Source organism: Saccostrea cucullata, unplaced genomic scaffold, assembly GCF_032062105.1.
Source record: "Saccostrea cucullata isolate Sc308-1 unplaced genomic scaffold, CSIRO_AGI_Scuc_v1 ctg544, whole genome shotgun sequence".
Taxonomy (NCBI): Eukaryota; Metazoa; Mollusca; class Bivalvia; order Ostreida; family Ostreidae; genus Saccostrea; species Saccostrea cuccullata.
In genome coordinates, this window is record NW_026922756.1 from 40447 (window position 1) to 67049 (window position 26603).

Below are 26603 nucleotides of genomic sequence, written 5' to 3' on the forward strand. Positions count from 1 at the left end.
CATAACAAATATCTATAAAAGCTAATTTTATAGATGAAACACAGTGGAGAAGTCTGCAAAAAGCATATTTTCCATCTAACAACAAACAATACACTAGAACATTTTGTCATCTCACATAGTTATGATTTTAAGCATGGTATCTGTTACATATGCAACCAAATTTGCATGCATAAAGGTATTTTTCACACACACACACACACACACCCTCACACACACACATATATGAATGTATTTTTCACCTTCTCAGTTTCACACATTTGGATAAAAGACGTACATAAAAGACAGTCATACATCACATGTTCTATCTTATACACAATCACAGATGAATTAATGTTAAAAATATTATACATTAAAGCTTTCTCCACAGCCACATGTGCCTTTGATGTTTGGATTATTAAATATAAACTCAGCCGAAAGTTTGTCTGTTTGATAATCCATTTCTGTTCCAAGTAATGTCAATTGAGCTTTTGAATCTATGAGAATCCTTACACCTGAAATAAATGAAACATACATGTATATACATACACTGAAATCTAGACAAGTAAATTCATATTGGTGGAATGGATATTAACAGTATTATTTGTAAGTTATTCAGAAAACTTTTTTATTAGGCCTAATACACATGTGCAAACCCACAGTCATTTAGTTCAGAGATGTGATACAAATTTAACTCTTTTTATGGATACTAGCATCATACAATAGAAGAAGATGAACTGTATACGAAAACATGTCAGAGTACTCTATCCTTTTATGCTATAATGTAATAATATTTAGGTCCAAGGAAAAAGTATGTTGTTTGTAGAAATTGTAGGTATGAGTACATATCACTGAATATTTGTCTAATATAGAAACAAGATGTTAAGGGGTTATAAATTTATGAGGAAAGCTATTGGATAAAAGTCAGTAATTATTGTATCACTGACTATATTTTTTCCAAGTTTTTATAATCTACATAGAATAGTCTATCTTTGGAAACCCACAGTCAATCTTGCATACACTATTGAGTAAGCTTATGGGAGATTGAGTATCCAATGATGAGAATTGTCATAAGCATATAATCCTCGTAAAATCTCACCATCTTGTATGACTTCCTCATCAAACTTCCCCTTTTCTTTTGCATACTCCATTGTGTAGGTTAAACCATTACAACCCCTGGTCTTCACACCAATCTTAAGACCAATCTGCAAATAAAAATAGAAACTTGGATTATATTTCTGTTTGAAAATTCAAAATAACATGTGTTGCATTGCAAAGGATAAAAATAAAGTTATTTTCAAGGTAGGATATGGCCATTCCATTTTTTTCTTCCTTTATTCAACATCCACATAAAAATCAAGAATTTATGTTTATATCAAGAAAAATACCACAAACTGTGACCAAAGAAAATCTAGCCAATATATTATACAAAAATACCAAATGGATGGAAAAATTTGTTAAGATTTAGATATCTTACCATATCAACATTTTCATTAAGTAGCCTCTTTACTTGATTTACTGCAGCTGGAGTCTGGAGATTACAAAGAAAAGGATATCAAAATACATACTAGACAGACATTTACTGTACCGAGATTAACAATGGTAATTTTTTAAAAATATTTATTTGAAGTTTGTGCCTTCAGTACTTGAGTGCTAAATAGATGCAAGAGCCATCGTGATATGGACAGTTTTACATACTGTAAAAGCACAAATATTCGTGGGGGATTAAATTTCGTTGTTAACAAAATTCAACAAAATTAAATCCCACACGAAATTTTATATGACTATATCTTAAATGGGGTTAGTTTTAAATCAACGAAATTAAATGCACACGAAATTATTTTTATATAGCGAAAACAAAGTGCAAATAATGGGAGGGAGAAAAATACAAATTAATTCTATACATACAATTGATATATTTCTTCTATCATTGATTGGATAATTGTTTTTAATTAATAAATGGAATAAAATATAATGGTGATCCTGGAGCATTGAAAATTCATTAAAGTTCCTACTTTATATTATACTGCCCAGAGACAAGGTTTCAGGTGTGTGATAGGAATGTCTAGTCATTCACCCTAAATCAAGTTCACCCTGGACAAGAAATTTTATATTGCAAAATGTGATATTTTAAACTGACTGCATTGCAATATTTTCAATGAAAATTTAAATGGCATAGTCTCTTGTTATGTTGACTTCAACTTACATGCAGAATGTAATAAAAAAAAAAATAGAGGTAATGTGAGCAATAAGCTCGCTAAATGATGCTCCTGCCTCCCATATGGTTATACATTATACAGGCTAGAGAGCTGTGTACAGTGCCACCCATTGAAAAATCGATATGCGATATATTGGATTATAAAAAGTCCACAAAAAAGGCTTATAAATCATTTAATGCATGTTTTTCATAAAAATTAAAGTGTTTTATTATCCATTTCAAAGTTCTTGTCTTGTTGTCTCAATTGCAAATTAAAAAATGACTGTTAAATCAAAATGTTAAAAAAAAATTTTTGTAATAATTCTAAAAACTGTGTTACTCTTATTTGAGTTTACATTTAATTCAAAGAAGTGAAATATGATCTTTGGTGATTGAGATTATCTTTTTAACAGAAAACCAAAAAAGCAGTATAAATTGGAAGTTGTTTTTCGATGATCTCAATTTCAGATAGGGGGGGATATATTAAAAACAATTGTAAGGCATTTTTTGTTGAGAGAAACAGTCAAAAAGAATATGTTAGGAACACAGTTATTAAATTTTTTCAGTCATAGTAAAAGAGTTGTTAAAAACATAAGAGAAATAAATCGAGAAACAGCTGATCACTTTTTTGTGCCCAATAAATATACATTTTTTTGAATGGGTGGCACTCGCCCTAGAACTTGTTCGCACAGGGTCCGTTCACCGTAATTTAAAGTAGAATAAAATCTAATGAAATTCTTTCCTAATTTTTTGTACATTCAAAAAAAACTAGAGGTACCTGTGAGTGGTCACACCTATAACGCTCAGTCCTTTCAAATTAATTGTTTTCAAAGCATAGCACAATTCGTAAAAATAAAACAAATGCCTCCCTAATTAACATTGATATTATCATCATTAATATAGTGCAAACAAAGTCCATTTTTTGCATCAAAAATTGAGAGACTATAAAATAACATTGTCCTAAGATCAAAAAAAAAATAAGGCAAGTTCGTAAGGGAAATAAATAGAAAAAATGATATACTCGTATGTTATTTTTTAATTCATTTATATACAAGTATGTATAAGTATTGGGCGAACCAAATATAGGGTGAACAAGATATTGAGCGAAAAATATTTCGGGCAGGTACCTCAAAGCATAACAGTAGATCGGGCAAATAAACCCGTTACCTGATCACTATATACTCTTCCGCTTTTCTAAGCGAGGGGTATAATAACACTGAATGTCAAATATATAAAAATAAACTTTTTCTTCATTCATAGATTTCCAAACTTTTGGCCATGTTGCCACAAATCCTGTGCTTGCCAGGTCTGGTTTATTCTTTTGATTTAAGTATAATATACATATAGTTTGAACTTGTATTTCACATTCTCTTCCTTCAATATGTTATAAAATTCATTGTTGTATAACTAATCGATATAAAAGAGAGGAATTTTTTAAGCATATTGCTGATCCGTGATGTATTTATATAGATAAATGAAAAAAAAAGAAAATTAAATTGCTCCTGAACGTATGAAGTGTGTTCATATTCCTGACTTTTAATGGAAAAAAAATTACGTAAAACAAAACATGACAGCTGAATGACACGACCTCTGTTGATAACGATTGACATTAACGAACTGTGTGGCTCCTAGGTTTGGAATTTCAAAGTATTCTGATTATTTTAGATAAAAAAAACAATCCTTACCAATACTAGTGGAGCCTTGGTAGGGATAAGTCGTTTTTTAGCAACTGCTCGCACTGTCCCAACAACTCGGGAAGCCATCTTGTTTGTTTTGAAATTCTCTCTAGACTTTACCTTATTATTTTGATGAAAAACCCCAAAACTGATGTCGTAGACAAGTTGCAGCTAAAATGTTTCGACTTTACATATATATGCTTTATATTTGGACTTTTTTTCCACTGTTTTCTCCAATGACCTTGAATTGTTTTGATCAACATTGAATATGTTAAAAAATGTCCTTAAATCAAAGTCATAATGTCAAGATAGGAAGTAAAGATTTTATTTTAAATGGCATTGTGCTTGTCAAAAAAGGGTCATGGTCATGACACCAACGTTTCTATAAAGTAATAAACTTTCAGTGTTTCTATAAATTTTAAGCTTTCAGTGATTCTCCTTCAGAAAATAAGGACTAAACACACATTCTATGCTTCTTTGAAATTTGCGATGACCATGGACTAATAAATTAACAGCTAAACTATAAATGACCAAGGGTCAAGGTCATGAGACTTCTATAAAGGATGAACTTTCGATTGGCATTTCTCCTTTTGAAAATTTAATGGACCAATAACACATTCTTATGCTTCTTATGCCCCCATAAATGAAGTTTCGGGGGTATATAGTTTTTGTTGTGTCTGTTCGTCTGTCTGTCTGTTTGTTCCCCAAAAACTATAACCTTGCTTACAACTTTTGATGTAGTGGAGCTATGACTTTCAAATTTCACATGTGTTGTCCTTGTGACAAGACCTTTCTTTGGGTACCACAAAATTTGACATTTTGACCTTGACCTTGGAGTTTGACCCACTTTTACACAAAAATTCCAAACTTTTACTTTGGCTATAGCTCTTGAACAGTAGAAACAAAGACTTTAATACTTCATAAATGCATTCTTTGTGGAAATTTAAGACCTTTTATTGGATACCACAAATACTTCACAAATGTATTCTTTTTGTCAAGACATTTTATTGAATAACAATTGACTTGAGCTTTTGGCCTTGACCTTGGAGATTTCTGTACTTATGAAAAAAGCTCAACATTGGCTATAACTTTAGAATGCTAAGGGCTAGTGCTCTTATACTCCACATATATAATTCTTGTGAGAAGACCCTTCACTGGATACCAAGAACTGTGATCCTTTGACCTTGAGGTTTGATTTACTTTAAAAAAAAAAACCTTGACCATAACTTTTGAAGGGTTAGGGCCAGCACTTTCATACTTTTCATATTTTATCCTAGTGACAAGAACTATTTTTGATATCAAGAACTTTGACCCTTTGACCTTGGAGTTTGACCTCTTTTTAAAAATATTTAACCTTGGCCATAATTTTTGAAGGGTTGGGACTTCCATACTTCACATATGTATTCTTTTTGGCAAGACCTTTCATTGGATATGAATTACTTTGACCTTTTGACCTTGACATTTGAGATTTCTGTACTGATGAAAAAACTTTAACCTTGGCTTCTTTCATATTTCACAATTGTATTTCCAGTGAAAATACTCTACTTTGGGTTCCAATATATTTAAATTTGCTTTTAAGAAAAATTTAATTTTTGCTATGTTGCCATACGGGGGCATCAGTGTTTCACAAACACATCTTGTTTAAAATTTGCAATGACCTTGGACTATTAAATTAACAACTACCGGTAAACTATAGATGACCGAGGGTCAAGGTCATGAGACACCTTCAGGTCATGAGCAATGTTCTGTGAAGTATGAAATTTCAGTGTTTCAACTTTAGAAAATTTAATGGACCAAAACACACACTTTATGCTTCTCAAAATTTTGCAATGACCTTGGAACATATTAATTTTAAATTAACAGTTAAACATTATTCAATGAGAAGTCCATGGGTCACACTGCTACCACAAGCTCTTTGGCAAGAAAGCAGACTTAAACTTGGTATTGAAAAGTTTAAACATATATGTGGTCCAAACCTACCCCAAAAGGGGGTGGGGGGCATGATTTCAACTATTTTTAATATAGTCATTAGATGAAAATACTTCTATATTTCTTTTCCTAACCATGAATGTCTATCACAGATTTTTTTCTATGTAAGTTTGACCTGTTGTGGCTTTCAGCTCCTCTTGCCTTTTTGAAACATAGTATTCCTTTTAATAACTTCGATCTCCTGTTGTTACCACTGTCTACCCTGGAGGTCATGATTTGAACAATCTTGAATCAGCTACACATACCGGTACATCCTTTCTTATGATAAAATTAGCTTTGTTGTTCTTGAGAGAAGATTTCAAATACATGTAAAAGATAAAATTTCCACTCATTCTTAATCATATATCTTAATATTATATAAACAATTAAATATCTTTATATCATATAAATTAACAAACTTAAAAATTCCCTTCATTCAAGGATGTTTTAAGGCAAGTTTGGTTAAAACTGACTTGGTAGTTCTCAAGAAATCAAAAACACAAAAAGTTTACAAACATGACACAACAGACAGAGGTCTACATGAAACTGCATTGGCACTTTTTGATCAAAATTACTTTAGGGAAGTTTTGTTTCATCACTTGACACAAAGTTTGGTTCCAAACAGATGCTTGGTAATCTGTTAAGTTAAAAAATTCAGAAGATTGTAATGTACGTAAGCTCAAAATTCTTGTTTTAACCTTTTAATAAACCATTAAGTGTTATATGTATGGAGTTGGATGAAATTAACTTTATCAGTTCTGGACTTTCTATGAAACTGATCGAGCTGAACATGAATTACATTGGTATATAAACAGAAAGATTTGTCAAATCGTGCTCTCCAGCCTAATTAACCCTTACAGAATAAATGACTTTATTGTATATAATTCTATCTTTATTTCATGAAAAATGAAAAATTCACATGAAAAATGTTTTTTGTAAATTAATCATGACCAATTAAAGTACAAACAACAAATGTGTACAGAACTAAGACCAAAGATCACCCAAATACAGAGATGAAACAAAAACTACAATTTTTTTTCAAAATCCCAAGCAGAGCATGCATAAATATCTATAAAAATTTATTCAATAAGTTTTACAAAATGTATAAAAATACAAAATTGGAAATACACATTTAATATGTTAAGAACAATTTTTAACATGCGAGAAAAAAAATTCCCATATCACAAACATACTTAGCAAGGAGTGATTGCCCATGCAGGACATGCATGCATTTATGAAATCGGAAATGTAAAGTATGTTAGATACTGATTATTTGGCACCATATTATGGAGAATTACTGAATACATTTAGAAAAACAGACAATATTAAAAGGAAATATTAATTATTCTTAATCTTTATTTAACATTCAATCTACTTCTTTCATAATTGATTATTTTAGTTTCCAAGTACAGGCAGATTGAGAAACTATCGGGGGGGGGGGGGGGAGTTAAAAATATTTAATTCTGTCTAATACTATACACATATTTAATGGTGTTGAAGAGCAAGATGTTTTGTATGACCAAAAACCAAACTGCTATTTGTGTGAGGCCATTAAGGCAGCATTTGATTTGAAGCGATTTAGAAAAACACTTTCTCTCCAACAACCCAGTCAATGAATGTTTTGTTATACCTTTCACATTTATCTGCATATTTTATAAAGCTTGCTAATTAAGATGAACCCACTTCAGCTAATTAAGGATTGACAAATGCAAACTAAGGGTCATTAATTGTTCAGGACAAATCAACAACTTTAAAACACTACCTAACAGGACAGTTTGACAACATGTATCCCTGATTATTTAGACTTCACAACACACACAAAGGAAATTATTTAAATGGTACCTTTCTGCATAGATAATTGAAAAAAAAATTCAAGAATCACATCTTTAAAAATATATAAATGTATATTCCAAAAAATTAAGTAAAGTACAATGCGCTCCTCAAAGGGAGATAAATTCAGATTTGTGAGCAAAAAGATTTCATATACAATATGATTATTGTATGAATATCGATTGGATGGCTTCAAATTTGATATCAAGTTTAAAATGTCCCTGATCAGACAAAGATCAAAATAAATTTACAGTCTAGACAGTGGATTTTATTTATCAACTTTGAACTTGACTGATTTCTGAGAAGTTTCTCGTTCCACTGCAGTATCTTCCATCAGAGTCGTTATCCTCTCCACATCTTTGTTGTCATGACGATTGGTAGGCCAGGGTGATGTCATCATGGAGTCCCGATCAGAAAAGTCTTCTGCTGTAGGTATATTAATGGCCACCTGAGTAGCGGCGGCGGAGAGCTGTTCTGAGGGCTCAGGGGAGGACGCCGGGGCGGGGGTTACTCGAGGCGTGGTTCTCTCCTCAGCTTTATTCTGCTTTGTCACCTGACGTATGGCCTCCTCGCTAGCTGTCTGTGTAATGAATCCCTCCGAATTCTTGTTGACAGAGTTTTCTCTTGGATTAGGATTTCTGATCTGTGTGGAAATCTGAATGAATTCCGTTTCTCCTTTTGTTCCATACACAGCAAATGAGGCAGGGCTGCTGACCCTGATTGGTTTACTGGAGCCTGGTTTATACATGTGTTTTGCACTAGCTCTATCACTGTTCCTACTCAGAGACCTATCACTTCCCGCCCGACTAGAGGCTACAGATCTAGCACTTAATTCACTTTGAGATCTTACAAATGAACCAGAAGGTGGCCCTACCGAAAGGTCAGCAACCGCATATGGCTGCATTGTAAAAGAGGGGGTAACAGCTTTGAATTTGGGAGTCTTTGATGGTTCACTATTGCTGCTCACATGAGATTCAGCTCCACTAGTCTTACTTTGACTGCGATCAATGTCATCGGGTTCAGACACAGAATCTAACGGGGGAGAATCACTGTTTTCTGTGGGAGACTCCTTTTTGGAGCCCTCCTGTCTGGGAGTGTTTTTGGCACTGATGGAATGTTTGAGCACGTCGTCCACTGTCAGGGATTGGAGGCGGTCCTCGTCGTCACTGGGGTCGATGGATAGAACTACGATTTTATTTTGCTGATCATGGCCATCCAGACCTGGTCCTGATTTGGGTCGTTGTCGGACTTTGTAACCCTCGTGAGAGGGGGAGGCCAGCTTAGGACGGGTTTTATTTTCTTCCGGATGACTAAATATTACAGGATGAGTTTCACAAAGATTCTGGAAAACAGAAAGCAACAACAAAGAAGTTACTAACATTTCAAAATTAACTTAATTTGGAAATTCATAACAATTGACCATTTTTAAAATTCTATATAATATGAAGTACAAATGAAATTCACAACCTCTTGTGATTTATCAATACTGTGGAATCATTTTAATCCATGGAGGCCAATTTTCAAAGGCAATCAAAATTTAAATGGTTTGTGGGAATGTTATTTCATAGGTATTTTTCAAATATAAAGGATTCAATAAATGAATATATCGATAAAGTTATGTTGATAAAGTTTTGGGTAAGGGTGACCCAAGAAATCTACAAACATATTGGTCCCTAATGAACAATAAAGATTCCACAGTAAGCATTGTCTAATCAATATGCAATTACATAAAAACAACAAATAGATATTCATGCTATTAATAACTAAATGCATGTTTGTTATATAACTTAAGCAAACCAAATCCCAAGAATTAATTTTGATGACTATTTCATCCACAGAAAGGGGAAACAACTATAAGGATGTATGAACCTTTTCCAAAAGTGTGGGAAATAAGATTTAGTAAAAACTTGGAGGAATAAATATTTAGTAAATATAAAATAAGAGAAAACCAGAAACATAATTTCTAATTTTTGGTATAACTGTACTTACAGTAAGCAATAACTAAGCTATGTTTACAACTTCTGAATTCTAATAAGCTGAAAATCATATTTTGAAAAGTTTTCATAAAAACAAAGTTATTCTTAATTTTAAATTGTTTCAAATATTGTTAATAATGGATCAAAATCATATATTTTTTATAAAGATACTTTTAACACTATTTTTTTTTCTTAAATATTACACAAGGGAATGAACTCTTACTGACACTGTATATACCCAGTAACTTACAGGTCTAGGTTGATCATTGTTCCGTGATCTAGGGGAAATAACTTTTGCAGTAGGTTGATTTATTTGGTCATTCCAACACAAAGGAACAACTGGCTTTCTATCCATTTGAGTCTGTGGTTCTTCTTCAATTCTAAAAGTGAAAAAAAGAAATTCTTTACCTAACAAAATATGCTCTTCCTCTTCCTGTGAATTAATAATTTCTTTCTCTCTGCTGACTTACACTTCCTCACTAAGACATCTCTGTTTGAGTCTCAGATGATGAGTCTGGGGGCGGCCATTAATTCCTATTCTGACTCGGTCCCCTTTCTGTAGTTGTTGGGCAATTCTACTCCCCACTCCCCCCTCTACACTGTAAAAATCTCCACTATCCTTGAATTCTGTCAATACAAAACATGAAAAAGGTAATGACATGCCATCTGGACTTGGAAAAGTTATTATTTATTTGAAAGATAACATTGTTCAAGATAAAACTTTTAATAATCATATTGATTTGTTATACCCTTATAAATAGCTTTCTGTATATTTATTACTAATAAAAAGTCCAACAAAAGAAATGTTTATTACATCGGTCTAACAATTTCACTGTTGACTGGCCTGCCGGTCCAACATAGGAATTGTTAGACCGCAACGTCACTGCTACGTCACAGTTAACTAATCATCGTTCAATATCGGCAACAGGGAAATAGCTGAAGTTAAGAGCTGCAAGAGTTGTTGCTACCAGCAAGGTAAGGAAGAAGGGGAGAGTATGTTTTGTTATAAATAATTTTTGTGATATAATAAAAATATAATTAATTTTATTCTTTCTCAGCTATACTTTTATATTTACTGAATAAGCCATAATTTTCCATATAAAGTAATAGTAATTGATAATATAGTGTGTATTGATTAAATCTTAAGTGAGCACTGATGGGTATAACAAAACAGTTATTGACTGGGTATGAGGGCAACATATGATTTGTTGGACATGAAGGTGAAAATGTTGGCAACATTTTCACCTTCAGGTCCAACAAATCATATGTTGCCCTCATACCCAGTCAATAACTGTATAATATTAATCATACTCAGCATGGATATTGAAATAATTTGCCGCCTCGGGCAACATTTTCACCTTCAGGTCCAACAAATCATATGTTGCCCTCATACCCAGTCAATAACTGTATAATATTAATTATACTCATCATGGATATTGAAATAATTTTTACACCTCTTCAACAACACAGAAATTATGTTTTTGAATGCTCTTCATTTGTAGAACTTTATGTTCAAGACTTACGTGCAAAGGCATCAATTATTCCCCCAGGAGTTTCTCCTGCAAGTGCAGATCCCCCAAAAGTTAGCCATGTGTCAAGGCTATTAGGGGCCTCTGCTTTACTCTGTCCCCGGACAAAGACCCCAGAGCTGAGGTCATGATTCTCTGGCTGCCATTGCTGGTGGATTTCAGATGTTAAGGCCTTTGTCGATCGACTCGTCATCAGTAGGTCATGGTCATCACTCCATCGCACTACTTTGTAAGAGGGAGCACTCTTGGCCCTGCCTGAAAATGTCAGTTTTTAAAAGATCTCACAATTAAAGGTATAGCTATGGTTAATTTTTTAAGAGGGAGCACTCTTGGCCCTCCCTGAAAATTTAAATTTTTAGATTATCTCACAATGACACTTGTATAGGTCAAGTTTGTAAGAGAGAGCATTCTTCAATGTTCCATGTTGACCTTGACATTTGAGTCAGAATCATATGGCTCAAGGTCACAACAAATATATTCTCTAGGAACATTGTATGGTTGATTTATAACAAAAAATTAGGTCATGGGAAAGAGACATATATTTGCTCTGAGCAAACAGAAAAAAATTTAAGGCCCATTCACAGAGTCGGAGCCCCCAATGGGCATCTAAGGAATAAATCTTAAAAATAATATCTCTATTGAGAGTGCGGAAGCTTACCATTGGGTTTGGGCTTTTTTGTGATGGACTTTTTTCTGAGTGGAAGTTGATTCTGGGACTGAGCTGACAATGGCTGACCAGTTACCTGAACTGAGGAAAGAAAATAAACCAAAGTTACTTATAATCAGAAAGTTCAGACAATCATACTTGTATGTTTAAGACTCTGTAAGGCTCTTTTAGACACTCACTATTTATTCTCTGGACTTTTCTATTGCTGTTTTGAGTTGGAAGGCTTCGTCTTGGGGGTGCTGATGCAACAGATCTAACATTTAAAAATAACATGAATACAAGAAACTTTTTCCCCAAGAAATAAAACAATAGAAAGTAATTGTTCAACAATGAAATGATAAGTGAATTCAATTTTAATTGTAAAAAGGAAAATTTATTTTCATTTCACCAACAAACTCTTCAGACCATTTAAGTTCAAGATTCATTTTTGAGCACAAGGTTACCTCTAATTTGCCTATTCCTTTTTTGTGCAAAGAATCCCTAGAAAACTATAGTAGAATAAATTATTTTACTTTACCTTTTAGTGTACAGTGAGTGAATGAGTTGATGCTGTTCCTGTATTATGTCTGTGGTGGATCTGGGTCGGTATGTCCGTGTTCCGCTGACGTCAATGTTGACCGTCCGACAGGACAAAACGGGCTGAGCTGGAGTGTATCGGTGTCGAAGTTCAATCTCTCCCAGAGGGCGCTTCTGTAAAAGGAAGATTCAATTCTACGCTAAACAATCAAAACACAAATTTAAAATTACCAGGTATACAAATTTAGCTAAAATGGTCAGAAACTATTCTATTCTATTCATTACTGCTGTTAAAGTTTCAAGTCCAAGTCCTACTTTTCTCTTCCTTTCTTAAAAAAATGTGCAAATCAGTAAAGCTACAGTCTCCACAGAGACTTCTGGTTTTACAATGTTTGTAGTACTTATAAATATATGATACCAGTTCTGTGGTAGACAGTGCATGAGATTTATTCAAATTTGCATCAAAAAACCTCTTGGTAAGAGATGCAGATAAATTATAGGCATGAGAAATACACTTTTCATTTATTTGGTAAAAGTCAAACATATCCCATGATTTAATGAAAGAGTATCTTTTGTGTACACCAATTATTTTTAAAAAACAACTTTGTATTAACAGATTATCATAATATTGCAATAATCCAGTTTTATGCAGATTGAGTTCTGAAATTCAGCAGAAGTCCCCCAAAAAACAAAATTAACCAATGTATTCCATTTTGACAATATTTGGTAAATGCAAAGAACTATATGCGGTATATTGCATATATTTGCCCCCACAATAGTCAACTTTTGAAAACTTCCTGAAATGTGCTGAATTCAATAAATTGTATGAGAAATATAAATTAAAAGAAAATATTATAGTGTCATAGCAGTGTATTCACAATTTTTGTTTTTATGACGTCACAAACTAGTCCGATTTATATCCTTTTTCAGAAAGAGGATGAAATGGACAAAATTTCAACAATTTTAGCTTTAAAATTTATAGAGCGCAAGTTTGTTCAGGAACAATATTGACATATTTCATTGATATTATCATTCTACACATTATATCAAAATATTGATCCTGAACACACATGCGCTCGGTGACTTTTACTCAAAATATCGACGAAATATGTACATTTTTCTGTAAAATTCATAAAAAACTGAAATTTACGTCATGTTTATGACGTCATTACGTACATATGGCATCATTACTTATGAAAATATTCAGTGCTTTGAAGTCAGCATATACTCCCCTGTTTAAGAACTTAATTAAATATATCTCCATCAAAGTTTGATTTGGGGGGCATATATTGGTTATAACCGGATAAAGTTCTTTATTAGAATCATCTGAAAACACAGAAATTTGAGGACTTCCTCTGAAGGATCAAATTGCAAACCTTTCTAACAGCAGAATGAATTAAATTAATGGCAGTATTTATCTGCTCAGTTACTTACTCTCTAATATTACGTTACCTATAATTTCTCAGGTAATGTTGGAGTCGATTGCCTGATGCCATTTTCAAACAAAATTTATTTAATTACAGAGGCACTGAACTATATCTTATAAAGCTTTCATTCATATAACACTGTTCACAACACATTGATTAGTAACTTAATTGTATAAGCACTCATGTGCAAATTTTTTGCCCCTATCAATGATTGTTGTATCAGAGTTTATTTGTAAATTTTGCACAAGTTTCAATCAATGTCTATAAATAACATCATTTAAAAGCTATTCTGGTAATTAAATATACTAGCATTAACCATCACATCTATTGAAGTAAATAACTATTAGATATTTCCATTAATTAAGTCAACAAAAAACATCACATCTGATAAATCATTTGGTGTACAAAAAAAAAAAAAACGCATTCTACCCAATTGTAATTGTCAAAAATATGGAGCAATTGACCTAGGAATGTAACCATTGAAAGATGTGTGCTTTACATCAGTAAAGTGAAGAAATCTTGGTACAATAATAAATTATTCTCAATCATTATTTAAAAGAAAAAAATACAGCATATTGTAAAACATTTTACAATTAAATTGTAGTATCACTTACAACAAACTTTGAATTTTAATCTAAATTTTGATATCTTAAACTTTCAGATATCTTAATTCAAATTTCCTCAACAGTCTTGAAAAGTTCAAATCATCGGGTTTAAATTGCCAATTATGGCATGCATCAACCTGAGAGCCTAAATGCATTTATAATATCAATAATTTTTCTGAAAAAAAGCAGCACTGCCAACAAAGCAAATGAATTAAAAAACTTACAAATGTTGTAGGCAAATAGGTATGAAAAATGTTGTCACTTAAGTGTCACTGGAAAATTGAAACATAAACTTCACTCCAAATTAGAGGTTTTCTGTGTTGCTTGGAACTTAATGTTTGCTCAATGCTGCTGCACAAAGATAAATACTCTCTTTGACAAATCAGTCCACACAACTTATATATGGGAATGATTAGAGACAATCTCTGGTTGGTAAATTAAAAGCTTTGAGGGGAACTGAATAGGCCTGCCCTTATCACTGGTCCTCCACATTACACATAACAATATTGACATAATGCATTGCAAATCTCAAACTACTCCACTCAAGTATTTAAAGCAGAAGTAAAAATCTCTCATTCAATTTACATCTGACACCCAAACTAAGCTGGAAAGATTTTTTAAACTTTTTAATGGAAAGCTTACTTTGGTAAATGAGAGATTCTTTGGCAAGTTTGTCCATTATCTTGGTGTAATATTTGGATACAATACAATGTTTTAGTAAGTCACTGCTTACACAAATGAAGACGCCTTTTCAATTTGAATTTCATTTTAAACCAATTATATTTTCCTGATCATTAAATGCATACGGGTTTTAAAGAGAAAATTCAATAGGCTAACTGCTCTCCTTCATGACAAATTAAGCATTCATGAGACATTTCATTAATTTTCGTTGCCCTAAATGCTTCTTGAGACATCATGCTGGCATTCAAAAAAGGTAGAATATATATATTTGAAGAAATTGCTCCAGATACCCCAAAAAAATTTAATTAAAATTTTTTAAACAATTTTTAAATATTATTTTGTGATTTTGTCTTGAGTTGATAAGTTTGAAATCAGCCCATAGAAGAGAATCTTTAAGTTTACGCAGACAGGAGATTAAGAGACAAAACCAAGACCCCAAAACATATGGACTCTCACTATATGGGAAATCATTACCGGTACTAAGGATTTACCATCTCTTTCTATATGACTTTTTTTCCTTAAATTCCAGATCAATATATCCTTTCCCCTCGTATTTTATCACTTGAATAAAATGCACAACAGAGACATTAATAAAAGAAATAATTTACAATAATCTCTTTCAAGCTTTAATAAAAAGAAAGATCAAACAATTTAATAATGCTTGTACATTGATCAATCCAGATTGAAATGAAAAAGAAAAGTTTTGGGGAGTCGATCTATATTGCTTTGTATAAATAACTCTTAATTTTATAGACGGATAAAGTATGTACAATATAATGTAATTCAAATATTAAACTGTCTACTCTGGAATCTGTGTATTAAACTTTTGATCGAGGACAATTGCTCTACTTTATTCCGATCAAAGTGAAAATTAACCCTTGCAGATATAACACCTCCAATGTGTACAATGTATCAGCAAATAAATACACAGTGCAAATAGTTTCATGAAAAAATCCATTTAATCCTTAATTCTGAATTGTCTTTGACCTCTCTCTGGTAAATACCTGTGGGTTTTTCCTCAAACAGTGACAATGACAAATCAAACACAATGCATGGAAACTTACCTAAAAAGTCCAAAACATACACCATTAAGCACTTAAATACCTGATTAATCATGCAACACTTGCTAATGTGAAAATATACTTATTCCATGTATAGTGATACAGTAAAGTATTTTTCCTTCCACTATCTCATCCAATACACAAAATCGAAAATGCACATCTGGTAATAGATATGTATTATTTATAAACATGCTGCACCAAATGAGAAATTCTACTTGCAGAATTTTTTCATAAAAATATCCATTAGAACATACCAGAATGGGGCATAGTACATCCAGTCCCTGAACTCAAGTACAAAATGATCACCTAACAATGATACAAATGTGGCGAGTGTTGGGTAGTGCCACCATACACTGATTTGTTTGTCGATTATGATCCTGGCCTGACAGTTCTATTTGGGTACATGATAGTGTATTACATAGTCAGCATGAATTGTTTTAAGCTCCATAAAGAGATAGGATCTCATATTCCAAACACAGGTGGGAACAGGACCATTGTCAACCAAAATCAAAGACAGACATTAGGTACAATATATACATGCAGAGTTACAAAGAAAAACATGCATTTGACATTCGGCTTGGTGTAAAATGCGGAGGATGGAGTCTCCACAAATCTCCAAAATGGAGGGTCAAAGAGTGCAAGGGGGTGGAGCCTCTTGTGTAAGATGATGCAGGAGGTGGAGCATAGTGCCTGTCGTAAATTTAGCACGTGCTTATTAGATCTGTCATCTCATTTTCTGATACCCCGTGAGAATGTGTTAGAGTGTTACATCACCCAAACAATTAAAAAAAATAATTTCATTGAAGCTGAGTGAATGAAACTCAGTTATATCTCGATCCAACCTGATTTTGTGATGACCATTTGACAGTATCTGATGACATTTGTTTATAAAGTCCATAAAATACTACATGAGAAACAAAGAAACAGCAACAGTAATAAAAAAAAATAATGAACACCACATTTCAACGAGGGGAACAGCTTTGCTGATTATTTAATTTTTAACGATAACAGAGACTGTGAAACAGAATAGCATCAAAATTATTATCTTTTGGTGATATTATATACAGATATATATAAATAGACTGATATGTATATAAAGGTGTCAAGGAATATCGGCCTCATTACAAAACACCTATTACCATCTGAAATCTGATTGCTGTCGAAGCAATGTCCGATGTTGGAAATGTGCCGTGATGTCATTATTCACTCAGAAATATTATCCCATTTTAGAAAAATTAAAAATAATTAAATAATAGATTCAGTAAATGAACTGATTGTTTTATTGGAGAACTCTGGCCATTAACTGTTTTTATTTTATTTTATTTTTTTGCTCTAAAAAGAATGAGAAACAAGCATCATGATAAAGAGACAACAAAATGAGAATCGAAATGACCTGCAGATATGAGAAACAAATGAGGGGCATGCAGCCGTGCTTGTGATTTAAATTTTGTTTTGCGATATCACAGATGCTAAGTGCAATGGAAACTGTCTGATTCACACTGCTATCTTGCAGTAACCCATGAGGTCTTGACAGATTTTATTAGTATAGGTATCAAATATCTGAAGGGCCAAATGTTAAAATTGCTAAGGGCTAGATTACCTAAACTTCTAGGGAAAGATGACAAAATATTGTCCCCTCATTTGTTGTTGATATAATTGAAAGTCATGTTATCTTTTTTGTGCTAAATTTCATTTTCAGTTGTAATTTAATTGTATCTTCTTTTTGTGGTTTACACATACAGAAGCTTTAGCAGCTTTTACAGCAATGTGAAATATACTTTTTAATTGTTGATAATTTGCAGACAAAGTGATCTGCTATATGTTATGCATGACATAATTATCTGCAATAAAATTTTTGGGACATACCAGTATCTACACTCAGTAATTAATTCTGACAGACACTTTTTATCACCGATGGAGAGCTCTACAAGCAACCCAGTTGTATCCAGCTTCTAAAATGTTTGAAAGATAAAACGGGCAAATGCATAAAAACTGACACAAGAGGCTCCACCCCTTGCACTCTCTGACCCTCCATTTTGGAGTTTTGTGGAACATTTTACACCAAGCCTTTGACATTCATCTCAACGTCAGCATATATGCAATCAACTGCTTGTGCATTCAATTATGCACTGAAGTTATTGTCTAAAATGTTACAGGACTCTGTTGAAAAATTTTACCTGTTGGAAGGAAACTCTAATCCCTCCTTTTATAAACACTGACCATTCTCTGGAAACTACGTCTTGGTTGTCCACTGATATTTTACTTTCTGACTTACTTGCACCTCATAAACCACAGAGATGGTAAGATCTGGGATTGAATTGACATAAAAGACATTTTTGCCTGTGGACTACCAGTATTATTGCAATTTAAGGCTTATATACAATAGCATCCAACAGCTCAAAGTCTAACATTTGTTATAAAATTGCAAGTATGGAAGAATAGGCATTTACATATTTATAATCCAAAGTATACAGTCATAGAAATATGGAATAAAGAAAAAATGCACAGGGTTGCAGCTTGTCTTACTGATAATTTGTCCCCCAGTTTGTCTTTATATGGACCCCAGATTTGTTGATATTTTATTCATCAGTAAGACCCTATATGTATATACAGTAAGAAGGTTACCCTGTAATTGAGAAATTCTTTGATGTTTTATGTAGGGAAGCTCACCTTTGCATGTTTGCGGAGAATCTGTCTGGCATTGTAATCGGCGTAGTCCAGGGCCGCTAGATACCGCTGTGTCATGGTGGTGTCTGATGTGGTAACCGCTTCCTATGAGGTCCTGTCACTACTGGAAGACACCACAACTCATCTACCAAAAATAATAATGAAATATTCACTGTAACAATTGCAGAATGTGAATATTAGATCCTACTAGTTGTATACTTGATATATGCTGCATTTTATACATACGCTAGTTTTTAGAATTCATTGCAAGGCTCCAAATGATGCAAAACTCTGATATAAAATGCTTTGGAGAAAATGCTCCAATTTGTCTTCCAAGATGTTTATCAAAATATGCAAATTTTTACAAATTACATTTAAAAGTCCGTACGTAGACCTGCTTACAAAATGTCTAGATAAAGCACACTAAATAACATTGTGGCAGCATTTGTGATCAATTAGTTTTATGTACGTAGACAGTTACTGTTTGCATGTTCATTTAAAATGTCAATATTGATAATATAAAAATTACCAAAAGAGGCATCAATAGTGAATGATTATAACCTTTAATACACATTGCTTTTATACAATGTGAGCAATATCCTAAATCACTCTATCCCTACAGGACTATTGCAATTTGAAATAATATCCATATGTTGTGTCAAATTAAAAGTATAGAAAATGACTGCACAAATAAATGGAAATATTTTTACTAAATCAAAATATTTTACATTATGGCCTTCCATGAAATAAAAAATAAATTTACAGAACATATTGGTTGCTCTAAGCAGTGTTAAAATATTTACAGGTAGGGTGGCATTACGGTTTGTCCAAAATACCTGTATATGTTTCTTTTCATTTTATGCCATCACAAATCTTGTCAAACATTTGCTTGATCAATAATGTCTTTAGAAAATTATTTTCATTTACACTTATAATATTAAAACATCATGATCTTGTCAATGATCATCATTAGCACATTCAGAGAACCAAACCTTTTATCACACAAGATCTGCGTCTCTATAAAGTACATGGAAACCAATCTAACAACAAATCTCCACAAAACAAGTAAAATGACAGATTTCAAAGAGCATTAACAGCTTGCTTAGTCTAATTCCGAGAAGTCTCCATTTAGCAATGTTCCTATCACCTCTCAATGTTTCACGTTAGCTATGACCTAAGCTAACAACCTAAGTTTCTTTAATTATATGTCTGCACAGAACAGAAATGTGTCTATCACAAAGACCGGTATCACAGGAATGCTTAGAAGAAAAAGAAGGTAAAATTTTCAATGATTTGTTAATTCTACAGACTTGTAATCTAGCCCTGTCATAGAGAGGTTTCCAGTATTTATTTTCCAGGGTGATCAAACACTTCGATCGCGTCAATATGTGTACCTCCGTGTCAAATTGTCATGTTCTTCTTTAGAAAACAATTGTCTACATTTATACCGGCTTCCACAAATTTCTAAACGAAAATGTTGACAATAATGTCATCTTATCTCTGAAGAATAAATATTCCCCTGAGTCATTTTACTTTTTTTCAAGTTTGTTTTTAAATAAATCCCAATTATTTTTATCTTAAATGTACCGGTTTATGATATATGCATGGACACAGATGGATTTTTCATATACGCAATTGAAATACAAAGATCTTTATTTAGTTTTTTATTCCATAAATTGTTTCTGAATATAATGGTTGAATAAATTATGACTCTCATACTCACCAAGTTACTTTGTACATAAACTTTTGCCAGCACCAAGTGACGAGTAGACGGATTAAAATGTTCCCACTGGATGTTTGTTTAATTTGCTCAAATCTCTTAGAACAGAACAAAGTAATGGGATTTAATCCAATAGCACAATGAGAAATTTACTTTGCAGACTTAAATACATTAAGAGAGAAAATTTATTGGCCACTTGTTGTCACTAATGTGCACTCACTTCCAGTGCAATCTTGATAGACTTAATCTCCCTCTTCAACTTAGGTCACCCATTTCCAGAGCACCTGCTATCAAAAGGTTCTATAAAACTCCAATTGATTCCTCAGAACTTTAAAGATAAAAAAGTTTAATATTACTTAGATATGGTGATATAAAGGTCTGGCTGTGACTATTCATCCAGTACAAGGTCTTTACCAAAAGATTGACCAAAGGAATCTTCCATTTAAAACTTGCCAACTAGACCTATCCTTCGGATCAGATTTTTTGATCTAGTTCTTGGAATATTTTCTTTTCTATTCTAAAATAAGATTGCATTTGTTTTTATAATCAGTTTTAAGATTAAGGAAAGGCAAAATTGTGTTGGTGATTTATAAAATGCATGCACCTTGGATATGAATTGAATTACAAGGTTAAGATTTACTCTAATGACTAATTTTAAAAAATAATCATTAGCAATTGTAGCAGTCAAACATTTACGCTAGATTAAAATTATTTATAAAAAAAAAAAAAAAATTGAAATTGAAATTGAAAGTTAAGAAAAATCAAAGACTTCTACTTTTAAATACTTACAAGTTTCCCTTTACCAAATGCAAATAGAAATAAAGAATATATATCTACCAATTCAAGTCCTATTGAAATACCTTTTTTTCAAAATCTTAGAGGAAATATGAAATAAATGCTGCAACAATCAAAGAAATATATTGTACCAGCTACATGTTGCATATCATGTTACAATGAAATAATTCCAATAGATATATTTGGTCTGTCATATTGCCAAGAATTCAATGCCACCTTATTCTTACTGTATGAATAAAGTAATAGCTCACCTTATCAACATCCAGAAAGGCAATAAAATCATTTACTCATAAAATTTCATTTAAATGTGCATGAAATCTGAAATTTTTGTCACTTAAATGGACAGCTGAATTGATTATTAATTTTCATAGCTAGCCTCTTTTAAATTGATTCTGTCGTAATGCTCTTTTTAAGTTATTAGGTTGGATGAAGATTAATGGCTAAAAGAATTTTTAAATTGTTCAGTGTTGGCATTGGCATTCTTGTAACATTACCATTTAATTACTGATATTACAGACACATATATACAATGTAGACTATTACTATCAAAGAAAAGTAATTGTTAAGTACAGGAAATCATCTAGCCCACAAGAAGGAGTCCAACAAATAAAATTAATTCTATACATTTAATAAATGCCAACTGACAAAATTATAAACGTGTAATTAGCAGCAATAGTTTATTTATTCTTACAACTGTGACATTAATATCAAATGCGAGGATTTCAGAAAGTCTCCATTGTTCAAGTGTCAGAATTGAAAAAAAGAGTACATGCTAATGCCCAACAATCAGACAATTTTTGTGAAGGGTGATGATAAACTTAAGAATATGAAAAGTTTAAAGGCACCTTCTTTTAAAACAATATTCATTACAACGCATAATTGATTGACTCTATCAAGAATTGTTTATCTTTTATATATGCTTCCTACACCCCTGTAAATCTAATTTTTAAGATTCTTGTACAAGTTTTAAATGGTGGTTGTAATTAATTTTTGTAATTATTGATAAAGATGAAAATTATCATTTCTCTAAAGTTTTAGGTTCACTATTTTGATGAGTAAATGTTATTAATAAGAAGTTTAATACATGTATTAATAAAGAGGTAATAGAGTAATTATAATAAACCCTGTTTACCGGTTTTGAAGAAATATAATTATTGAATATGATAATTAAAACAATTTGTCATCATGTACAAATTTCAAAGAATCTTGTATATAAAGCATTTACAGAGGTGTACGTGGGAGTGTAGCGGGAACAATAACTCTGGATAGAGACCGAGATCTTAACTTGCATTTGAGGTGCCAGTGAACCCCCTCCTCCCTCTCCCTCCAACAAAACTATCCCCAAATATTAGTCAATAAAAATTGGAGAAAATATCCTCTAGATTGGACAAAAAGCCTTCTAAAAGATTTTTGAAATAAGACACTCCATGACAAAACTGTTCTCATATATTACATATACATGTATATTGGTCAAGCATCTCAGATTGTTTGGTCAGAGAGAAACTATCATAATTTCATACGCTAAATAAAGTTGCAATATTATATAATAATAAGTGTTTCGAAACACTTGGTTAAGCATCTCCTAGATTTGATGAAGGACCATAGTAAAAATTTTATAGTTATACAGGTATTAGTAAATAAGTTAATTTGAAACCATAAAAAAATACTAGTCAAAATACCCAGAATCAGTGTATGAGATGTATGCAAAATAAGATTGCGGACCAACAACTGAGACTGAGAGGCCTTGGATTTTACTTATTATCAATTGAAAGTAAAAAAAAAAAGTCATACTGACAACATCTGGGTTCATGAGTAAACACATTCGTTGGACCTCAACAAATTTTTGCTCAATATCATACTAAAGACTTGCTTCCTCCATTTAGAAGCACCAATCGGACCAAGCAGTCCAAACAACAAAAAAGATTAATGGGGTGTGTCAATTTACCCAAAAGGACTCAAAAGAACCCAAAAGGAGCCAAAAGGACTCAAAATAAATGTATTATGAATATACCTGGTACTGAAAATTAATAATTTGAATTAAATTATGAATATTATACATGTGTGTATTTTAAGTTAACATAAAAGTTGGCAAAAACATTAACTTATATTGTTGCAACTTTTATTTCAGAATAACATACATCTTATATAGCACATCAAACACCAAATCTAGTCAGATATGCTTTAATTGTTTTATTTTAGCTGAAAATAACAAAGTATTATCATATATCTCCTTGTATTTTACCATATCTTACTATATGATATTTAATGAAGAAATAAGTTTTATTTTATGACTTGTTCTAGGCATGTGGTATCGGTGGTGGGGTGGGGGACCCCCCCCCCCCCAAAAAAAAACAAAACAACAACAACAAACTAGTTTTATTTTTCAAAAAATATGAAAGTGTTCATTGAATATCCATTTATTCTCTTTATTTCAAGTCCTTTTGGATTGTTTTTAATATTTCCTTTTTGGGTCCTTTTGGTTTCCTTTTGGGTTCCTTTTGGGTTCTTTTGGGTAAATAGATGCACCGAGATTAATGTGATTGGTTTAAGAGATTAGAAAAACTATGAAGATTTGTATTTTCTTCAAAATATGTTACTACATTCAGCCCATTAAGTATTAAATGAAATTTATTTGGGGTCCAACACAGCATGTTATGGAACCCCAAATTTACATATATTCGAATCTTTGTACCTATCTTCAAATAATTGTACCTATATCTTCAAATGAATTGTACCTATATCTTCAAATGAATTGTACCTATCTTCAAATGAATTAGAGATAGGTACAATTCAATTATACTTATCTTTAATTCATTTGAAGATAGGTACAATTCATTTGAAGATAGGTACAAATGCAAAGAATTGAAGATGGGTATAAATGATTTAAAGATAGGTACAACTGAATTGAACCTATATCTTTAATTACTAAGATATTGGCAATAATAACTACTCCCTTTATCATGCGTCATTTCCGGTATGCCAGAGCTGGCGCAAAAGTTTCGTTTATCGGAATATTCATCTGGCTGCCATACAAGATATACATACACGATATACATGTATATTTTAATAAGTACATGATGCTTTTTGCACATTTTGAATTTAACTTTATTTCTCATTTCATCCTCGTTGTCGTCGCTTTGTAGGCTCTGTGCATTTCCCTCCATGTTCAATATTGTCTCCAAGGGAGCATTCATTATTTTCAACAACACAAAACAAATTGAACCTAGGTATAATTGAATTTTACCTATCTTCAAATCCTTTGTGGATATGTCTTATTTGAACCTATCTTCAAATCAATTGTATCTATCCTTAAATCAATTATACCTATCTTCAAATGAATTAGAGATAGGTATAATTCAATTGAACCTATCTTTAATTGAATTGAAGATAGGTGTAATTCCATAAAAGATAGGTATAATTCATTTGTACCTATGTATAATTATTTAGAGATAGGTATAATTATTTACACCTATCTTTAATTCAATTGTACCTATCTTTAATTCAATTGTACCTGTCTTCAATTCATTTGAAGATAGGTACAATTATTTTGTGGCGGTCAGCCGGGTTCGATCGCCGGTGGCCAGATAGCTCAGTTGGTAGAGCACCTAACCGGAGTTTCAGGGGGCCTGGGTTCGAATCCCGGTCTTGTCCACTGAATTTTCTCCTCTCCCGTTACATTTGCTGCCGTGCCATGCCATGCCCTGGAATTGACAGGTGAAAGACCTGCCAGGGATGAGCCTAGGTTGGGGTCTTTAGAGGGCCAAAGACCTTTAAGGAGGGAGGAATGAGGCGGTCATGCAGCTGGGTTCTATCGCCGGTGGCCAGATAGCTCAGTTGGTAGAGCACCTGACCGGAGTTTCAGGGGGCCCGGGTTCGAATCCCGGTCTTGTCCGCTGCATTTTCTCCTCTCCCGTTACAATTTGAAGATAGGTACAATTATCTGAAGATAGGTACAAATATTTGAATATATGTTAATTTGGTGTTCCATAGCATGTTGCCTCAGGACCTTTGTGAGCCTGAGGATGAAGAAAAGTATGCTTGTACCAGTAATTTCATCATCTGACACATCAAATTTTATTTTGGAGTGCAATGTATGATACTAGTAATTAGATTATTCTACATTATCAGCTTGATCCTAGGTTTACTCATCTACAGGTCCAGTGCAATCAGTACATTTAGCTACGTAGGTAGAATTACCTACGTAGCTTTATTTACCTACCTCAGGTAGCTTTATATAGCTATTTCAATGTAACTTTTCTTTTTATGGAAAAGAGACAAAAAATCGCAGTTAAATGACGATTGATATTTATACTAGGGAGACTTAAAAAAATATTCCAAAGCAGAGATAGTTTAAACATCGCTGTGTTTGGTCAATTTAGAGCAAAACATGTAATTCCATTGTTTGGTTATCTGTCCGTGCGGTGAGGCATGACTGAGTATAATTACTTCACATTGTGCTGAATGATTACTGACCTATTATCGTGTTAAACGGAACTGGATTTCTTTGTCATTTCCTTCAAGGAGTAACTGTTCTAACTGTCATACATAGCCCCAAAAAGAACTTTTATTGCAACAGAAAAAGACATTTTTCAAGAGGGAATTTTTCATGAATTGTTTTCAGATGAGTTCAAAGTTGAAAATGGTCACTGTATCAAAATGATAGTTTTTGCACATCCTGAGAAAAATGCTTTTTTATAGAAATAAATTCATTTGGTAGCTAAATCAAGCTACCTGAGGTAGGTAAATAAAGCTACGTAGGTAATTCTACCTACGTAGCTAAATGTACTGATTGTACTGGACCTGATCTAAAAAAAGCGGGAAGAATAACAAATTTCCGATTATCCTTCATGTCAATTAAGTTGATTTATGCTGAGGAGAAAACCCATGTTCAAAAAATTATAAACATGCCTAAAGACAGCAAAACTATTCAAATCAGGGGTTTATGACAATCGGAATCAAGAATAGATGAAGGCATGCCGGCAATCACTATTCTCAAAAAATATGAAACGAAGTGAATAAAAAGTCATGCATTTAATTTTTAAGATATCTTAAACACTCTTTAGTTTAAAACAACGAATTTCAACATGACTCAGACAGATGCCACTTACTGATTTAAACACAGGACCTCATCATCCACTGATCCACCACTCGAGGGCACTCGTTGTCAACAACAATCCAAAAGTACGATTATTAAGATAAAACGAACACAGCTGATTACAACTTTTAATGCATTAAATTGGTTGTAAATATTTATATTACAATAAATAAAGTATATTTTGGATTTATATATAATTCATAAAAAGAGTTCTATT

General features: G+C 32.5%; 2 protein-coding genes across 3 annotated transcripts; both read right to left on the reverse strand.

Moving 5' to 3' along the window:
* Positions 1-191: 191 nt before the first annotated feature.
* On the reverse strand, positions 192-3999 carry LOC134262362 (iron-sulfur cluster assembly 1 homolog, mitochondrial-like). The gene is made up of 4 exons (XM_062744734.1): positions 3859-3999; positions 1454-1507; positions 1076-1181; positions 192-491 (listed from the first exon to the last, which is right to left on the reverse strand). The coding sequence occupies exons 1-4, from the start codon at positions 3934-3936 to the stop codon at positions 343-345; spliced, it is 387 nt and encodes a 128-aa protein (XP_062600718.1). The 5' UTR covers positions 3937-3999; the 3' UTR covers positions 192-342.
* A 2771-nt stretch (positions 4000-6770) lies between these two features.
* Positions 6771-26467, reverse strand: LOC134262370 (uncharacterized). Of its 2 annotated transcripts, none has more exons than XM_062744742.1 (9): positions 20500-20720; positions 18780-18921; positions 12337-12509; positions 11999-12072; positions 11811-11900; positions 11147-11407; positions 10094-10250; positions 9874-10003; positions 6771-8989 (listed from the first exon to the last, which is right to left on the reverse strand). In XM_062744742.1, the coding sequence occupies exons 2-9, from the start codon at positions 18852-18854 to the stop codon at positions 7916-7918; spliced, it is 2034 nt and encodes a 677-aa protein (XP_062600726.1). In that variant the 5' UTR covers positions 18855-18921; positions 20500-20720; the 3' UTR covers positions 6771-7915. The 2 variants fall into 2 exon arrangements, with proteins under 2 accessions (XP_062600726.1, XP_062600727.1); XM_062744743.1 differs by lacking the exon at positions 20500-20720 and adding an exon at positions 26400-26467 and having other exon boundaries at positions 6772-8989.
* Between the last annotated feature and the right edge of the window lie 136 nt (positions 26468-26603).

Excerpts from the sequence above, each read along its gene's own strand:
- LOC134262362 (XM_062744734.1), bottom strand. The coding sequence starts at position 3,936 with ATGGCTTCCCGAGTTGTTGGGACAGTGCGAGCAGTTGCTAAAAAACGA. Across the intron at positions 1,182-1,453 it reads TTAATGAAAATGTTGATATG|ATTGGTCTTAAGATTGGTGT; the intron begins GTAAGATATCTA and ends TTTTATTTGCAG. Across the intron at positions 492-1,075 it reads TGAGGAAGTCATACAAGATG|GTGTAAGGATTCTCATAGAT; the intron begins GTGAGATTTTAC and ends CATTTATTTCAG.
- LOC134262370 (XM_062744742.1), bottom strand. The coding sequence starts at position 18,854 with ATGACACAGCGGTATCTAGCGGCCCTGGACTACGCCGATTACAATGCC. Across the intron at positions 11,408-11,810 it reads AAAAAAGCCCAAACCCAATG|GCAGGGCCAAGAGTGCTCCC; the intron begins GTAAGCTTCCGC and ends TGACATTTTCAG. Across the intron at positions 10,004-10,093 it reads AGATGTCTTAGTGAGGAAGT|AATTGAAGAAGAACCACAGA; the intron begins GTAAGTCAGCAG and ends TTTCACTTTTAG.